Source organism: Mobula birostris, unplaced genomic scaffold (assembly GCF_030028105.1).
Source record: "Mobula birostris isolate sMobBir1 unplaced genomic scaffold, sMobBir1.hap1 scaffold_328, whole genome shotgun sequence".
Taxonomy (NCBI): domain Eukaryota; kingdom Metazoa; phylum Chordata; class Chondrichthyes; order Myliobatiformes; family Myliobatidae; genus Mobula; species Mobula birostris.
In genome coordinates, this window is record NW_027276345.1 from 161,433 (window position 1) to 181,016 (window position 19,584).

General features: G+C 43.4%; 1 protein-coding gene and 1 non-coding gene across 5 annotated transcripts in view; one reads left to right on the top strand and one right to left on the bottom strand.

Annotated features, from left to right (window-relative positions):
• The first annotated feature begins 373 nt into the window (after positions 1-373).
• trnav-uac (transfer RNA valine (anticodon UAC)) lies at positions 374-446 on the top strand. Its single transcript has one exon. It is a non-coding gene; the product is annotated as a tRNA-Val (tRNA).
• Positions 447-12,355: 11,909 nt separating this feature from the next.
• Positions 12,356-19,584, bottom strand: part of LOC140192979 (BCLAF1 and THRAP3 family member 3-like) — a 77,942-nt gene continuing 70,713 nt past the window's right edge. For all 4 annotated transcript variants that reach the window (XM_072250448.1, XM_072250446.1, XM_072250447.1 and 1 more), the window contains exon 11: positions 12,356-12,990. In XM_072250448.1, coding sequence (XP_072106549.1) covers positions 12,961-12,990 — 30 coding nt within the window. In that variant the 3' untranslated portion in view covers positions 12,356-12,960. The remainder of the gene's footprint in view (positions 12,991-19,584) is intronic.

Here is a 19,584-nt window from a genome sequence, read left to right on the forward strand (position 1 = left end):
GGACTTGGCCTGAAACGTCGACTGTACCTCTTCCTGTAGATGCTGCCTGGCCTGCTGCGTTCACCAGCACTTTTTATGTGTGTTGGATGCCCCAGTTGCTAACCTTTTAAATTTTCCTCCCAATTGATACACGAATATGTATACCTCTGTCTATATCTGTCTGGAGCAACACACAACTCACACGCACAATGATCGAGGAAATCAATGATTCAGACAGCATCTCTGAAGGGGAATAAACAGTCGGGCTAAGACCCTTCATTAGTCCCGTACGAAGGATCTCTACCGAAAACATCAATGGGTAGATTTCAGCGCCGGGAGCATCGAACTCAGATGGTTGTATGTGTGGATTGCCGGCGACCCGTTGGTTCCGTATGGTTCCATAGTGTAGTGGTTATCACGTCTGCTTTACACGCAGAAGGTCCTGGGTTCGAGCCCCAGTGAAACCACTGTTTACTTCCCAGTCCTCATTTTCTCATTTCACATTCCTAATCGAAGTTTCAATTAATTGCTTAATTAATTTCAATCATGATAGTATTAAACACCAGCAATTGTACAAAATCTTATACTTTTAAACCATTCAAAGGGGCATGAGTTTAAGCAAAAAACAGTCCTGCTGAATTGTTCTTTTTTCCATAGATGCTGAGTTCCTCCAGCTTTGTGTGTGTTGCTTGGATTTCCAGCATCTGCAGACTTTCTCTTGTTTGCAAAAACAAGGGGTAAAGTGTTTCTGATCCTTTTAGCTCGGTTTTTGTGCGGGGTGAGGGATTTGGGGTTGATGATCCTGCTGCCTTTCATTTCTTTCTTGGTTTCGTTGCTACACGGAGAATTGAAGAATTTCAGAGTTGTATACTTTGATAATAAAATGAACCTTTGAATTCTTGTTCCCACCGATGAAATTGCATTACCAGCCGTAAGAGGGAGCAAAGAAATTAAACTGCCCGTAAGAATTTACTCCAACGAGTTGCTGTGCTGTTCCAGTTTTATTAAAGAGACTAATGCAGTGAGGTTGGCATTCTTCATTTCCCGTCAAGACGATGGCGACGATGAGCAAATGATAGGTACAAATCCCATGCAAATAACAAACTCAGGCAGCATCTGAGGGAGGGTCTGTCCATTTCATTCCACAGATTCCTCCAGCTGGTTGTTTTTCTTTCGCTCCAGTTCTTACAGGCACAGTATATACAATCTCTTGTCCTTTTGTGTGGCTGCTATGACAAATTAACTTCTTGACCATGTCTGTGGGCTGTTTTTTGCATTGGGTTGCTGCCATGATTGGCTGATGAGTTACTGAGCAGGTGTACCTAATAGAGTAGCTGCTGAGTGGATGTGTGGAGCCAGATGGAGTGGGTGTGGGTACTTCATAATAGTTTTCACAAAGGAGAAGTTCGTGGAGGAAAGTCAGATAATGGAAGGGTACGTTGGCATTCTAGGACAGGTCGATATTAAGGAATAAAAGGCATTGGGCATCTTCAAAAATATTAAGGAGATCGCTGGGGTCTTGACAAAAATCTTTGCATCGTCTTTAGTAATGGGCAAGGTGCCAGGAGACTGGAGAATAATCATTGTTGCTCCTTTGTTTGAGAAGGGCAATCGGGTAAAACCAAGAAATTTTAAGCTGGTGAGCCTTACATCAGAGATAGGGAAATAATTGATGATTCTTTGGGAGAGGGTGCACTTGTAAAAGCTTATTGAGGACATGATTTTTGATGTGGGAAGGACATGTCTCAAGTATGAATTAGTGTTTTGAGGCAGTGACAGATGATGGATGTGTATGACTATCTACATGGATTTGGTAAGGTTCCTCATGGTAGACTGGTCCCGAGGTTAAGACACATGGAATTCACACTGAGTTAGCAAATTGGACACAAAATTGACTTGGTCATTGAAGACAGCAGTAGTGGTAGAGGCATGTTTTCCTGACTTGAGTTCTGTGACCAGTAGTATTCATCAAGGATCAGTACTGGGATTCTTCTGTGTTGTAATATAAATCACCTGGATGAAAATATGCGTGTTGTGAATAGTGAGTTTGCAAATAACACTAAAAGTGGCAGAGCTGTGGATAGTGTGGAAGGTTGTCAAAAGACACAGCTAGATGTACATCACTTGGACATTTGGGCAGAAAAATAGCAGATGAAGTTTAGAGGCTTATACATTTCAATGAGAATGTAAAGCTTTAAAGATTTGCAGTGCTGAATGGAATCACACCATGAAATATTGACTGTCCAGATGTGCTGTCAAGATGGTGGTAGAGCACAACAACAAAGAAAAAGCTGGTCTCTGTAGGTCTGTTCATTACCTCAATTTTAATCATTCTACACTTTTAAATCTAAAATCTTTGTTGTTGTGCAATCACTCAAGAGAGTATGCTGTTCCCTTGAGGTGTTATTCCCTTAATGGAGAATGCCTCTACATGAATAATGGGGGAAGACTGATGCAAGTTCAACCAACACATAGTCCTTGACAGATCGGGGTCAGGGTGCAGACTGGAGACTCTTCACTGCTGTTGTGATGTGTCATCATCCACCAGCTCCACCGTTAAGGTCTTGGTTGGATCGCTCTTTGTATAGATTCACCCCTTTACCTTACCATCATGGGTGACCCCACCAAGCACTTAGCTCCAGCTGTCATCACTGTCAGGATCAGAGCAACTCAAAAGCCTCTTCATCACAAGGTGACAATCCTCAAAGGAGAATTCCCCTTGTACTACCTCAATGTACTTTTGTCAAAGTAATCTGTATGGGCAGCATGCAAAACAAAGTTTTCACTGCATCTTGGTGCATATGGCAATGATAAACCTATTTGCCAAATGTTTATTGACACTACAAGTAGAATCTATTGCCAGGGGATGTAGGGGAAGCAGATACAATAACATTTAAGAGAACTTTAGAAAGGCACATAAACAGACAGGGAATAGAGGGTTATGGCCATGTCCAGGTAGATAGAATTGGTTTGATTTGGCATCATGGTCATAGCAGGCATACAAATGGCCTGTCCTTGTCCTGTACTGTATTGTTTCATTCCACATGACTCCATCAACTTCTAAAGTTGAGCATACCATGCAACTACACTGCTTAATTGCCAACTGGCTACAGAATTTTCTTTTATTTCAGATTTCCAGCATCTGGCTTTTTTGAATCAGATTTTTTTTGAGCTACACTCTGCAAGGTTTTACAGGCCAATATTGAGTTGGTTCTTTCAGAAACTTTGTAAAACACTTTTATAAAAAATTGTATAAACTCTGAACATTGTTGTGCACTTCCATCATTTTGAAGTTGCCCACACTGATCTCTACCTGCAATTACACGAGAGAAAGGATCACAACAGGAGTCAACGTTACCAGAGGCCACATCTTAAAACAGAACATGCAACAAGACTGTTGATCTTCCAAATTCTTGTGACGTTCATAGGACCCTGTCCTCAAACATTCTTGAATCCACAGGTCAGGAAGGCACTGCTTTTGAGGCTGGATGACATAATCTTTACATCGGAAAAAATGTTAAAAAAACACTTTTGATGCCTTGACCTATGTGAAGATGACTTTAAAATGCAGTTACTACTGCAGTTGTCTACTGTGCAGTCCACAACATTGTGCATTAGTAATACGTAAACACAAAATACTCTGCAGATGCTGGGGTCAAAGCAACACTCACAACACACTGGAGGAACTCAGCAGGTCGGGCAGCATCTCTGGAAATGGTCAGTCAACGTTTCGGGCCGGAACCCTTCATCAGGACTGAAGAGGGAAGGGGCAGAGGCCCTATAAAGAAGGTGGGGGGAGGGTGGGAAGGAGAAGGCTGGGAGGTTCCAGGTGAAAAACCAGTAAGGGGTAAGATAAAGTGGAGGGGGTGGGGAGGCAGGGAGGGGATAGGCAGGAAAGGTGAAGAAGGAATAGGGGAAAACACAATGGGTAGTAGAAGGAGGCGGAACCATGAGGGAGGTGTTAGGCAGCTGGGGGGGGGGGCAGAGTGACATAGGGATAGGGGAAGGGAGGGGGAGGGAATTAGCGGAAGTTGGAGAATTCAATGTTCATACCAAGGGGCTGGAGACTACCTAGACGGTATATGGGGTGTTGCTCCTCCAAGCTGAGTTTAGCCTCATCATGACAGTTGAGGAGGCCATGTATGGGCATATCTGAATGGGAATGTGAAGCAGAGTTGAAGTGGGTGGCTACCGGGAGATCCTGTCTGTTGTGGCGGACGGAGCGGAGGTGCTCGACGAAGCGATCCCCCAATCTGCGTCGGGTTTCACCGATGTAGAGGAGGCCGCACCGGGAGCACCGGATGTAATAGATGACCCCAACAGACTCACAAGTGAAGTGTTGCCTCACCTGGATGGACTGTTTGGGGCCCTGAATGATGGCAAGAGAGGAGGTGTAGGGACAGGTGTAGCACTTACACTTACAGGGGTAAGTGCCGGGTGGGAGATCCGTGGGGAGGGACGTGTGGACCAGGGAGTCGCGGAGGGACCGATCCCTGCGGAAAGCGGAGAGGCGTGGAGAGGGAAAGATGTGCTCAGTAGTGGGGTCCTGTTGAAGGTGGCGGAAGTTGTGGAGGATAACGTGCTGAATCTGGAGGCTGGTGGGTTGGTAGGTGAGGACAAGGGGAACTCCGTCCCTGTTGTGGTGGCAGGAGGATGGGGTGAGGGCCGAAGTGTGAGAAATGGAGGAGATGCGGGTGAGGGCATCATTGATGTCAGCAGAAGGGAAACCACGATCCTTAAAGAAAGAGGACATTTGAGATGTCCTGGAACGGAAAGCCTCATCCTGGGAGCAGATGCGGCAGAGATGGAGGAACTGGGAGTGGCATTTTTTCATGTGGCAGGGTGGGAAGAGGTATAGTCGAGGTAGTTATGAGACTCAGTGGGCTTGTAGAAGATGTCAGCGGAAAGTCTGTCTCCAGAGATGGAGAACGAGAGATCAAGAAAGGGGAGAGAAGTGTCCGAGTTAGACCAAGTGAATTTGAGGGCTGGGTGGAAGTTTGAAGTAAAGTCGATGAAATTGAAGAGCTCAGCGTGGGTGCAAGAAGCAGCACCAATGTAGTCCTCAATGTAGCGAAGGAAAAGTTGGGGAGCAGTACCAGAATAGGTTTGGAGCACAGACTGTTCCACATAACTAACGAAGAGGCAAGCATAGCTAGGGCCCATGCGAGTGCCCATAGATACACCCTTGGTCTGAAGAAAGTAGGAAGAGCCAAAAGAGAAGTTATTAAGTGTGAGTACCAGTTCTGCCAACCGGAGGAGGGTAGTCCTGCCTGTCACCTCCCTGCTTCCCCTCCCCCACCCCCTTATCTTTCCCCTTACTGGTTTTTCACTTGGAACCTACCAGCCTTCTCCTTCCCACCCTCCCCATACCTTCTTTATAGGGCCTCTTCCCCTTAGCTCTTCAGTCCTGACGAAGGGTTCCGGCCCGAAACATTGACTGATTGTTTCCATGGATGCTGCCCGACCTGCTGAGTTCCTTCAGTGTGTTGTGAGTGGTGCATTAATAATGACTGCTTTGATTAAGCAACAAGAGAGCAAACGAGGATGCAGACTGGTAGAAAGAAGGACAGCAACTGCAGAGTTCAGAGTCTTTGTGTAATAGGGTTTGTGGGGGTGTAAAAGGGACAGAGGCAATGCAATATTAATGAGTCCATTCCTACAGCAATAAAATACGTCCCAGAAGGCTAGGATAAAACTCACAATGCCGCGGCTATATTAAAGAACTCCTAAAAGCAAGATAGAGGAGCAGTTATATGGTCAAACCAGAGTGGTTAGCAGTAGGGAGTTTTTAAGTCTTTCCCAATATTATGTGTTAATTGCTCAGAAGGGATAGTACTTGGCCTGACCTTCACAACAGAGCTGGACTGTCAAGAGGAACGATATTTTGTGTTAATGACCAGAACTAAGTTTCCAGGTAGTTATAAATAACAATGGTGCTGAATTGGGGAAAGTCCGGTTACAACATTGTGCGTCACGATCTGGTGTAACTCGACATGAATCACTTACATGCAGACAATTCTACATCCAATTACAACCGTCATGACTGATTTATTATCTCCCTCAATTCTATTCTCCTGCCTATTCCCCATAACCTTTGATGCCCTTATTAATCAAGAAACTATCAACTTCTGTTTTAAATATACCAAATCAGTTGGCCTCCACAGACATCTGTGGCAATAAATTCCACAAAACCATCAATTCCATCATCCAAACCACTGACAAACACTCCGTGGCCACTTCATTAGGTACACCTGCTTGTTAATGCAAATACCTAATCAGCCAATCATGCGGCAGCAGCTCAACACATGAAAGCACGAAGACATGGTCAAGGTATATGATTGTTTAATGCAAACATCAGAATAGGTGAATGTCATCTAAGTGATCTAAATAATTGTTGATGCCAGGCAATTTAAACATCTCAGAAATGGCAGATCCAGGATTTTCATGCACAAGACTCTAGAGTTTATATGGAATGGTGTGAAAAACAAAACATCCAGTGAGCAGCTGTTCTGTGGGTTAATGGAGAGGTTAGAGGAGAATGACCAGACTGGTTCAAGTTGACGGAAATGTTCAAACAACCACACATTATCACAGTGGTGTGCAGAAGAACATCTCTGAATGCCGAACGTCTCGAACCTTGAAGGAGATGGGCTAAAGCAGCGGAATATCATGAAAACACCCCATGCAAGGCTTATTGAGAAAGTAAGGAGGCATGGGATCCGAGGGTACCTTGCTTTGTGGATCCAGAATTGGCTTGCCCACAGAAGGCAAAGAGTGGTTGTAGATGGGTCATATTCTGCATGGAGGCCGGTGACCAGTGGTGTGCCTCAGGGATCTGTTCTAGGACCCTTACTCTTCGTGATTTTTATAAATGACCTGGATAAGGAAGTGGAGGGATGGGTTGGTAAATTTGTTGATGACACAAAGGTTGGGGGTGTTGTGGATAGTGTGGAGGGCTGTCAGAGGTTACATCAGGGCATCGATAAGATGCAAAACTGAGCTGAGAAGTGGCAGATGGAGTTCAACCCAGATAAGTGTGAGGTGGTTCATTTTGGTAAGGTCAAATATAATGGCAGAATATAGTATTAATGGTAAGACTCTTGACAGTGTGGAGGATCAGAGGGATCTTGGGGTCCGAGTCCACAGGACACTCAAAGCTGCTGCGCAGGTTGACTCTGTGGTTAAGACGACATATGATGCATTGGCTTTCATCAATCATAGGATTGAGTTCAAAAGCTGAGAGGTAATGTTACAGCTATATAGGACCTTGGTCAGACTCCACTTGGAGTACTGTGCTCAGTTCTAGTCACCTCACTATACGAAGATTGTGGAAACTATAGAAAGGGTGCAGAGAAGATTTACAAGGATGTTGCCTGGATTGGGGAGCTTCTGAGAATAGGTTGAGTGAACTTGGCCTTTTCTCCTTGGAGCGATGGAGGATGAGATGACCTGATAGAGGTGTATAAGATAATGAGAGACATTGATCGTGTGGATAGTCAGAGGCTTTATCCCAGGGCTGAAATGGCTAACATGAGAGGGCACAGTTTAAGGTGCTGGAAGTAGGTACAGAGGAGATGTCGGGGAAAATTATTTTATATAAACACAAAGTGGTGAGTGTGTGGAATGGGCCGCCAGTAACTGTAGAGGAGGCGGATATGATAGGGACTCCTGGATAGGTACATGGAGCTTAGAAAAATAGAGGGCTATGGGTAACCCTTTCTAAAGTACGTACATGTTTGGCACAGCATTGTGGGCTGAAGGGCCTGTATTGTGCTGTAGTTTTTCTGTTTCTAATACTTATTGCTTTTGTCTGCCATTATTTATTTTCCAGCAGTCTGATATCCACTTGCCTCACCTTTACTCTCTCTCTATATTAATATATACACAAATAAAAAAAATATAGTGCTGTCTTGGACTACAGTTCAGCATTCAACACCACAATTCCCTCCGGCTTGACAAGAAGCTCAGAGACTTGGCCTTCACCCTGCCTTGTGTAGCTGGATCCTGGACTTCCTGTCAGATCGCCAGCAGGTAGTAAGAGTGGGCTCCCTCACCTCCAAACCTCAGGAATGTGTACCAAGTCCCCTCCTTTACTCTCTGTATACCCATGACTGTATCGCCACCCACAGCTCCAATCTGCTAATTAAATTTGAAGATTTGCCTAATTTCAAATAATAATGAGGCAGCCTATAGAGCGGAAGTCATCACCCTGACACAGTGGTGTCAAGAAAGCAACCTCTTCCTCAATGTTGCAAAAGCAAGGGAGCTGGTTGTGGACTACAGGAGGAATGGAGACATACCAGCCCCTATTCCTCAGCATTAACATCACCGAGAACCTCATGTGGTCTGTAGACACCAGCTGTGTGGTGAAAAAGAAACAACAGCGCCTCTTCCACCTCAGACAGTTGAGGAAGTTTGGTATGGGCCCCCAGGTCACAAGAACTTTCTACGGGGACACAATTGAGAGCATCCTGTCTGCATCAGTGCCTGGTATGGGAACTGTACTTCCCTCAATCGCAAGACTCTGCAGAGAGTGGTGCAGACAGCCCAGCACATCTGTAGTTGTGAACTTCCCACTGTTCAGGACATTTACAAAGACAGCTGTGTAAAAAGGTACCCGAGTACTGATCACTGGGGACTCGAGTCATCCCAACCACAAACTGCTGCAGCCGCTACCATTCGGGAAGTGGTACCGCAGCATAACAGCCAGGACCAACAGGCTCCGGGACAGCTTCTTCCACCAGGCCATCAGACTGATGAAACTGTATTTCTGTTACAGTATCTATCCTGTAGTACATATTTATTATAAATTACCATAAGACATAACGTGAAGTTTTTATTCCTCATACATATGAAGGATGTGTAATAAAGTCAATTCAAAAAAATATATACACATACACACAAACTATTAGTATCCTCTTATGTTAACTTACCTTGGTATTTAATCTCTCTTGTTATTGCTTTTTTTTCCCTTAAGTGCCTTCTGTTGGTTTTTAAAAGCTTCCCAATCCTCCACCTTCCCACTAGATTTTGCTTTTATGCTTCCTTTGAGTTCTTTCATCAGTTATGGTTGGATCTTCCTCCCTTTCGTATGATTATTTGAGATGTATCTATCCTATCTACCCTATGTTCTCCCAAATTGTTCCCAGAAATTCCAACCAACAGGGTCTTTTTACCCTTGCAGTTTCTTAACTCTGCCCACAAAGAATCGACATTAGCCCTATCACTCCAGTTCCCAACCCCTCGCCAAATTAGTTCAAACTTTCCCCAACAGATCCAGCAAACCTGGCTGCAAGGTGCACTGGTCCTTTTCAGGTTCAGGTATAACCTGCTGCTCTCGTACAGGTCATACATTCCCCTGAAGACATCCAAATCATCCAGAAATCTGAAACCATATCCCATCCACCAGTTCCTCAGTCTCACATTCATCTGCCAAATTATCCTATTTATACACACTGGCCCATGGCACAGGCAACAATCCAGAGATCGCTACCCTGGAGGTCCTACTTTTTCTGTCTAGCTCCCTAAATATTCCTCAGGACCTCCTCCCTTATCCTACCCTAATCATTAATGCCAATATATACCAACACTTCAGGCTGCTCACCATCCCCCTTTAGAATGCTGTGGACCCAATCCAAGTTGTCCCCGACCCTGGCACCTGGGAGGCAACATAACATCCTGGAGTCTCCCATGCGTTCACAGTATCTCGTGTCTACTCCTCTAACCATGGAATCTGTTATCAATACCGTAGTCCTTTTCTCCCCCAACCCCTTCCCTACTGAGCTACAGTGCCAGAGACCTGGTCTGCAGTTCTTTCCCCACCACCCTCAAACCTGAAAGGTTGCCCCTCCCCCCCCAAAGTATCCAAAACTATATTTAGAACTGAGGGGAACAGCCACAGGGCTACCCATTTATCCACCTTCTGCAACTTAGGGGAAACTATCTCCCTGTAGTTCCTATCTATCATCTCCTCAGTTACCTCTATGAATCAAAGGTCATCAAGCTGCAGCTCAGCACAGATGTGGTTATCCGGGAGACTAGTGGTCTCTCAGAATTCCCACATCTCACACAAAGAACACAGCACAGCCCCTGGTGCCATTCTCACAATCCTATGTACTAACAGATGAAGAATGAATAATGAAGAAACTTAACAAAGCAATCAACTGGTACAAGTGGAAAATCTGATCCAAGGAACAATTCCTATTTCTCAGTTTTTTTTGCCTGAGCCCAAATGACTTGCCCTTTCATGATATTTGTTGCAATGTACACCAAACTTGTTGGATTAGCAGTCTTGTTTCTATCACTTTTTTGCTGTCTCCAATCTCATCATATTCTTGATTGAATTATTTGCTAATCCTACATACAGAGAGGACAATTCATGTTACAATAAAATGATAAATAGCTACAAAGTGCAAGTAACAATATCTCTTAAATAATTAAGTTTATTTGCACATGTGACACTGCATGATCAAATGAAAAGCCAACAAAACATTGTTTATCATTCTCACTGCCAACAAAAGCTAGCAAAGGAATATGCATAAAGAGATACAAGAAGTGATTCTCCCCAATAAGAGTCATGTATTAGCCAAATGGGTAGATTATGGTTGAAATTTCAGTGTCACTCACCTACTTATACACGTATGGAAAACAACTGAGCAGTTAGAATTTCTAAACTGCTTCACTGTTACATGACTATTTAAACTGTTGGGTAATCAACCAGTAAACTTTCTGAAGCCAATCCCAGCATATAGAAGAGCTTAAACAGACCTTTCATAAATGGTTTGATAAGTTTCAGCATCACCCAGAAGTATGAAGCTGATACTCTTGACACACAATCAATGTGTATTTTTTAAAAAAGGGGTTATGGATGAAAGGTCAGAACATTTCCAAAAAGGCCATATTGCAGTTTTCCCAAACAGGTTCCACAAATGGTTGCAATGCTTACTTAACAATTAAAATTAAAGCTAACAAAACCTAAAGCAGTTCATAAAATAGGTGGTTCAATCAACTGGTGGAAAAAACATAAGTGAAATCGTTCCAAGGACAAAATAGCAAATTCAAAGTATTGTATAGTCAGTCAAATTTTTAAAAAGGTTGTTTAATTCTGATATTTTAGTCTGTTGAAAAATGTATGTAATTTTAACATGAACAAGTGCTTTCAAGTGACTCATTACTGAACTTGTTGCCAACTATGTTTACGTAAACTTTAACAATGGTGTCCAAATAAAGAGATCAGAACCAATCTGAGAATGGGTACAAGAACTTAGATCACAAATATCTCCCGGTTTATATTCTCCCATAAATATTCTCGCCCTTTTATGATATTTGATGCAATTGTGACGAAAGAGGGTTACAAAAGTACACACAGACTAAGATGTTAACTGTCCTGTGCTAGCACCAGTGGGATCAACAGTTGATCTGCCACCTGTCTTCAGGAGAGAGAAATAAGTAGGACAATGGAGCAGCATTTGGAAATGTTAATGAAGAGACGAGAGAGTTTAACGGAAGGAGACACCGGTCTGAGTATTGCCAAGACCGGCTCCTTTTGAACCCTGAACTGTTTGAAGTGTGATGGACAAGCGATACCCCAGCAGGGGGATAAAAAGGGGCAGGTTCGCTAAGACAACACATACGACACCACGAGGTGACGAGACCCCGGAAGCGGTGCGCCCCCACAAGTCGGTGGGAGTTTTGGAGGTCTGATCGCGGGACCAGCCATAGACACACAGGGTGGAAGGGTACGGTCGGCGGGAACCTGGTGTGTGTCCGCCCTTGCCTGGGTGCCGGGTTCACTGCTGAAGAACAATCGTGTCTGGACGGAGGGGTCACAGTCGGTGACCTCAGAAGACATTACAAAAGGCTCGCCCGAAAGCTGACTGCAAGGAATATCGAAGGTCTGTTTGGAATCCAATTTGAATATTCATTCGTTCTCTCTCTCCCCCCCCCCCGCCCCCAACGGCACAACAGTGATTACTGTGAACTGAGCTGAACTCAATTGAACTAAACTTTGATAGAGCTTGATTGATCCTATTATCCTAGTTCTGTGTACATGTGTGTTTATCATTGCTGAACTGTTGCATTTATTATCCTTTTGATTAGAGTACTGTGTTGCTTATTTCTTTAATAAAACTTTCTTAGTTCCAGTAATCCAGACTCCGACTGAGTGGTCCATTTCTGCTGGTTTGGCAACCCAGTTACGGGGTACGTAACAATGTTTTTGCTGGATTAGCAGTCTTGTTTCGATCACTTTTTTGGCATCTCCAATCTCATCCAAATTTTTGATTGAATTATTTGCTAATTATGCATATAATTGTACTGAGAGGACAATTCCCATTTCAATAAAATAGGAAAGAACTGAAGTACAAGCAACAATATCTCAAATAAATATCAACAGTTTATTTGCACGTGAAACTGCATAATCAAATGAAAAGCACAACCATGAGAGCATAACCAGCCAAAAAAATTGATATAAAAAACTTTTATTCAGACAACTACATCAATAATCAACAAGCATTTTTATGTTCAGTCCACTGTAGCCAAGTGGAAAGTACACAAAGATCCACATTTAATTTTCAACTATGACCTGCAACTCCACACACCAATTATTGATTAGTTGTCGATCAACCCTAGCACTCCAAACACAAATGTAGCTATTTTTAACTCTTGATTACATTTGATTAAATTGATATTTCATCACAATATTTATTGTTTTTAAACAACGTGCAGCTCACACCAACTTAACCTGCAGCAGTGGGGGGAAATAATTAGAATACATTAACTCGTACTATTAAACTATTTTCACTAATGTCCAGATTACTCAGTGTACTTTAAGTGTTGTAAGTTCCACTAACTACTGTGAAATAAGATGAACAAATAGGATTCACAGCAAGCTGCTCGGGGCATCAGGATTTAATCTAACTGAAGTCAGCCCCTGGAGATTTTCTTCATAAGTGTAATTGAACTCCTCCACTTCCTGGTCAATTACTTGTCCGTGGTACTGCTGGGTAATTCCTGAGATCAAAAAGGAAACAAAAAATCAACAGTTAGTTAGAATCAAAAAGTCCTTCAATTTCTTGATGTCATTTTTTTGAGGGGGGGGGAGGAGGAGAGGGAAAGGATAGTAAGTGTTATCTTCCCTGCACTTTTGTGCAGAATTACAAAACGTCATTCTAGAACTTATGTGAAATAGAGGCTGACAGGCTGTTGGTGTCACTGCATTTACGTTTGTACACTGGTGAATATATGGACTGCATAGTTAGATATGGCCCTTGTGGCTACGGGGGTCAGGGGGTATGGAGGGAAGGCTGGGGCGGTGTTCTGAGTTGGATGATCAGCCATGATCATAATAAATGGCGATGCAGGCTCGAAGGGCTGAATGGCCTACTCCTGCACCTATTTTCTATGTTTCTATGTTTCTGTATGTGAAGACATACAGAATTTGTGTGTCAGTACACTATGAGGTTTTAGAAAAACATAAAACATAGAATAGCACTAGTACAGGCCCTTCAGCCCACAATGTTCTGCCGACCCTCAAATCCTGTCTCCCATATAACCCCCCACGTTAAATTCCTCCATTTATCTGTCTAGTAGTCTCTCAAATTTCACCAGTGTATCTGCCTCTGATAAAGTTCAAGGGAAAGGGGGATTCTCAAGATTCCTGTAAAACAATGGATTCAGTACTGACTACGTCTGTGACTGCAGTGTGTTTGAATAATGTCTCACAGCTGCCTTCTTTGGAGCAAGATAATTCAAGTTTGCCCAGATGCACATCAGATGTCTCTGGGCTTTTCACACCTTTTGATTTTGACAAAAAACAATACCTAATGGAAATTAGACAGAACATTCCTTTCTTAATTAAAGCATAAATTTGACGGATGTTATCATCTTTGTAATTAAGTTGTGGCTCCAGAAAACCAGGTAGGACATTCTTTCTTTAATTAAGATGGCTGGAGTGTCTAACAAATTGATTGTACTTTTGTATCAATAGTCCATTGACTTGACCGGCAAAGTTATCAAACTGATTGTTCTTCTGTATCGGTGGCCTTATAACTTCTGACAATTCTGACATCGGGCAGTGAACTTGTAAAACCGCCGGGGAGATGAGAAAGGTTCTTTCCCTGATGTCAGGTCCAAGTTCACTTGACAGCTGAGCTCAAAGAAATAAATGGGTGAAAGGATAAGTAACGATCTTTTTGTGCTGTCATTATTTGATCTAGCAAAGTTACGTTTACACCTCTACCACTGACTCAGGCAGTGCATTCCATGCACCAACCACTCTCTGAGTAAAAAGCCTTTCTCTAATATCCCCCTTGAACTTCCCACCTCTTACCTTAAAGCCATGTCCTCTTGTAATGAGCAGTGGTGCCCTAGGGAAGAGGCGCTGGCTGTCCATGCTATCTATTCCTCTCAATATCTTGTACACATCTATCACATCTCCTCTCATCCCCCTTCTCTCCAAAGAGAGAAGCCCTAGCTCCCTTAATCTCTGATCATAATGCATACTCTCTAAACCAGGCAGAATCCTGCTAAATCTCCTCTGTACCCTTTCCAATACTTGCACATCCTTCCTATAGTGAGGCGACCAGAACCGGACACAGTACTCCAAGTGTGGGCTCAACAGGGTTTTAGAGAGCTGCATCATTACCCTGTGACTCTTAAACTCTATCCCCCAACTTATGAAAGCTAACACTCCATAAGCTTTCTTAACTACCCTATCGACCTGTGAGGCAACTTTCAGGGATCTGTGGACATGTACCCCCAGATCCCTCTGCTCTTCCACACTAGCAAGTATCCTGCCATTTACTTTGTACTCTGCCTTGGAGTTTGTCCTTCCAAAGTGTACCATCTCACACTTCTCCAGGTTGAACTCCATCTGCCACTTCTCAGTCCACTTCTGCATCCTATTGCAATCTTCGACAATCCTCCACACTATCCACAACACCACCAACCTTTGTGTCCTCTGCAAACTTGCCAAGCCACCCTTCTACCCCCATTTTTATTCATTAATAAAAATCACGCGAAGTAGAGGTCCCAGAACTGATCCTGTGGGACACCACTAGTCACAACCCTCCAATCCGAATGTACTCTCTTCACCACCACCCCGTGCCTTCTGCAGGCAAGCCAATTCTGAATCCACCTGGCCAAACTTCCCTGGATCCCAAGCCTTCTGACTTTCTGAATAAGCATACCATGTGGAACCTTGTCAAATGCCTTACTAAGATCCAGAAAGATCACATCCACTACACTACCCTCATCTATATGCCTGGTCACCTCCTCGAAGAACTCTATCAGGCTTGTTAGACATGATCTGCCCTTCACAAAGCCATGCTGACTGTCCCTGATCAGACCATAATTCTCTAAATGCCCACAGATCCTATCTCTAAGAATCTTTTCCATCAGCTTTCCCACCACAGACGTAAGGCTCACTGGTCTATAATTGTCGAGGAACTAACTAGACAGCAGGCTATTCTAGACTGGGTATTGAGCAATGAGGAAGGGTTAATTAGCAATCTTGTCGTGAGAGGGCCCTTGGGTAAGAGTGACCATAATATGGTGGAATTCTTCATTAAGATGGAGAGTGACATAGTTAATTCAGAAACAAAGGTTCTGAACTTAAAGAAGGGTAACTTTGAAGGTATGACACGTGAATTAGCTAAGATAGACTGGCAAATGACACTTAAAGGGTTGACGGTGGATATGCAATGGCAAGTATTTAAAGATCGCATGGATGAACTACAACAATTGTTCATCCCAGTTTGGCAAAAGAATAAATCAAGGAAGGTAGTGCACCCATGGCTGACAAGGGAAATTAGGGATAGTATCAATTCCAAAGAAGAAGCATACAAATTACCCAGAAAAAATGGCTCACCTGAGGACTGAGAGAAATTCAGAGTTTAGCAGAGGAGGACAAAGGGCTTAATTAGGAAGGGGAAAAAAGATTATGAGAGAAAACTGGCAGGGAACATAAAAACTGACTGTAAAAGCTTTTATAGATATGTGAAAAGAAAGAGATTGATTAAGACAAATGTCGGTCCCCTACAGACAGAAACAGGTGAATTGATTATGGGGAGCAAGGACATGGCAGACCAATTGAATAATTACTTTGGTTCTGTCTTCACTGAGGAGGACATAAATAATCTTCCAGAAATAGTAGGGGACAGAGGGTCCAGTGAGATGGAGGAACTGAGGGAAATACATGTTAGCAGGGAAGTGGTGTTAGGTAAATTGAAGGGATTAAAGGCAGATAAATCCCCAGGGCCAGATGGTCTGCATCCCAGAGTGCTTAAGGAAGTAGCCCAAGAAATAATGGATGCATCAGTGATAATTTTTCAAAACGCTTTAGATTCTGGACTAGTTCCTGAGGATTGGAGGGTGGCTAATGTAACCCCACTTTTTAAAAAAGGAGGGAGAGAGAAACCAGGGAATTATAGACTGGTTAGCCTAACATCAGTGGTGGGAAAACTGCTAGAGTCAGTTATCAAAGATGTGATAACAGCACATTTGGAAAGCGGTGAAATCATTGGACAAAGTCAGCATGGATTTGTGAAAGGAAAATCATGTCTGACGAATTTCATAGAATTTTTTGAGGATGTAACTAGTAGTGTGTATAGGGGAGAACCAGTGGATGTGGTATATTTGGATTTTCAAAAGGCTTTTGACAAGGTCCCACACAGGAGATTAGTGTGCAAACTTAAAGCACACGGTATTGGGGGTAAGGTGTTGATGTGGATAGAGAATTGGTTGGCAGACAGGAAGCAAAGAGTGGGAATAAACGGGACCTTTTCAGAATGGCAGGCACTGACTAGTGGGGTACCGCAAGGCTCAGTGCTGGGACCCCAGTTGTTTACAATATATATTAATGACTTGGATGAGGGAATTAAATGCAGCATCTCCAAGTTTGCGGATGACACGAAGCTGGGCGGCAGTGTTAGCTGTGAGGAGGATGCAGGGTGACTTGGATAGGTTGGGTGAGTGGGCAAATTCATGGCAGATGCAATTTAATGTGGACAAATGTGAAGTTATCCACTTTGGTGGCAAAAACAGGAAAACATATTATTATCTGAATGGTGGCCGATTAGGAAAAGGGGAGGTGCAACGAGACCTGGGTGTCATTATACACCAGTCATTGAAAGTGGGCATGCAGGTACAGCAGGCGGTGAAAAAGGCGAATGGTATGCTGGCATTTATAGCAAGAGGATTCGAGTACAGGAGCAGGGAGGTACTACTGCAGTTGTACAAGGCCTTGGTGAGACCACACCTGGAGTATTGTGTGCAGTTTTGCTCCCCTAATCTGAGGAAAGACATCCTTGCCATAGAGGGAGGACAAAGAAGGTTCACCAGATTGATTCCTGGGATGGCAGGACTTTCATAAGATGAAAGACTGGATGAACTAGGCTTATACTCGTTGGAATTCAGAAGATTGAGGGAGGATCCGATTGAAACGTATAAAATCCTAAAGGGATTGGACAGGCTAGATGCAGGAAGCTTGTTCCCGATGTTGGGGAAGTCCAGAACGAGGGGTCACAGTTTGAGGATAAAGGGGAAGCCTTTTAGGACCAAGATTAGGAAAAACTTCTTCACACAGAGAGTGGTGAATCTGTGGAATTCTCTGCCACAGGAAACAGTTGAGGCCAGTTCATTGGCTATATTTAAGAGGGAGTTAGATATGGCCCTTGTGACTAAAGGGATCAGGGGGTATGGAGGGAAGGCTGGTGCAGGGTTCTGAGTTGATCAGCCATGATCATACTGAATGGCGGTGCAGGCTCAAAGGGCTGAATGGCCTACTCCTGCATCTATTTTCTATGTCTCTATGTTTCTATAATTACCTGGACTATCCCTACTACCTTTTTTGAACAAGGCGACAACATTCGACTCCCTCCAATCCTCCGGTACCATTCCCGTGGACAACCAGGACATAGAGATCCTAGCCAGAGGCTCAGCAATCTCTTCCCTTGCCTCGTGGAGCAGCCTGGGGAATACTCCGTCAGGCCCCGGGGACTTACCCGTCCTAATGTATTTTAACAACGCCAACACCTCCTCTCCCTTAATATCAACATGCTCCAGAACATCAATCTCACTCATATTGTCCTCACCTTCATCAAGTTCCCTCTTATTGGTGAATACCGAAGAGAAGTATTCATTGAGGACCTCGCTCACTTCCACAGCCTCCAGGCACATCTTCCCACCTTTATCTCTAATTGGTCCTACCTTCACTCCTGTCATCATTTTGTTCTTCACATAACTGAAGAATGCCTTGGGGTTTTCCTTTACCCTACTCGCCAAGGCCTTCTCATGCCACCTTCTTGCTCTCCTCAGCCCCTTCTTAAGCTCCTTTCTTGCTCCCCTATATTGCTCAATAGACCCATCTGATCCTTGCTTCTTAAACCTCATGTATGCTGCCTTCTTCCACCTGACTGGATTGTCCACCTCAATAGTCACCCATGGTTCCTTCACCCTACCATTCTTTATCTTCCTCACCGGGACAAATTTATCTCTAACATCCTGCAAGAGATCCCTAAACATTGACCACATGTCCATAGTACATTTCCCTGCAAAAACATCATCCCAATTCACACCCGCAAGTTCTAGCCTTACAGCCTCATAATTTGCCCTTCCCCAATTAAAAATTTCCATGATAATGTTAAAGGCCAGGGAGCAGTGGTTATTGCCCCCAGATGCTCACCCACTGAGAGATCTGTGACCTGACCCAGTTTGTTACTTAATACTAGATCTAGTATGGCATTCCCCCTAGTCGGCCTGTCAACATATTGTGACAGGAATCTGTACTGGACACATTTAATAAACTCTGCCCCGTCCACACCATTGGAACTAGTCAGGTTAAATAATTACAAAATAAATCCAGGACATTTAAACAATTCTGGAAATCACAGAAAAATTTCAAGCACAAGCAAATTAAACTGAACCCATCCTGAAGATATATCACAGGGAACAACTGCTCCATTTAAAACACACTTTAGAGGCAAGAAGTCAGTTAATGGTGCATGCAGCTCTCAATCCGAGCATCAACTAAAAATTAACACCATTACAGAGAAAGAAGAAAAAACATTTGACTGTCCTGCAAAGTTCTGAACATTTACAAGTCATCATTATTCTTGCCATTAGCCGTGGGCACAAAAGAGAAGGTAATTCACTAGTGTTACGCTGTTCAAACTGCTCCCTTCAGATACAACCAAAGATTCAAAGGATTGTGTTACTGACTTATCTCACAGAATTGAATAATATCCAAAATTAAAAGTTTCCATCAGTGCAGAAACCTCAAACCCACCAGATTATTACAAGTCTCAAATTCACTAGTTTTTTTGGGAAGGAAATCTGCTATCTGTATCTTGTGATCCCAGATCAATCAATGTTACTGTTTAATGCATGGTTAATTAGAAATGCACAGAAGGTGCCAATAATGTCCATATCCAGTGAATATATTTTTTCAAATCTAATTTTCATATTCTCAATTAAGTTTCACCAATATTCCAGTGATGGTCACAAGTAGTTGACCACCACATAACCAGACTGGATTTACCTACAAAAAAAAAGCACAGCAATACAGAGAAGCCCAAAAGGCTACCAGATACAGGAAAGTTATGAGAG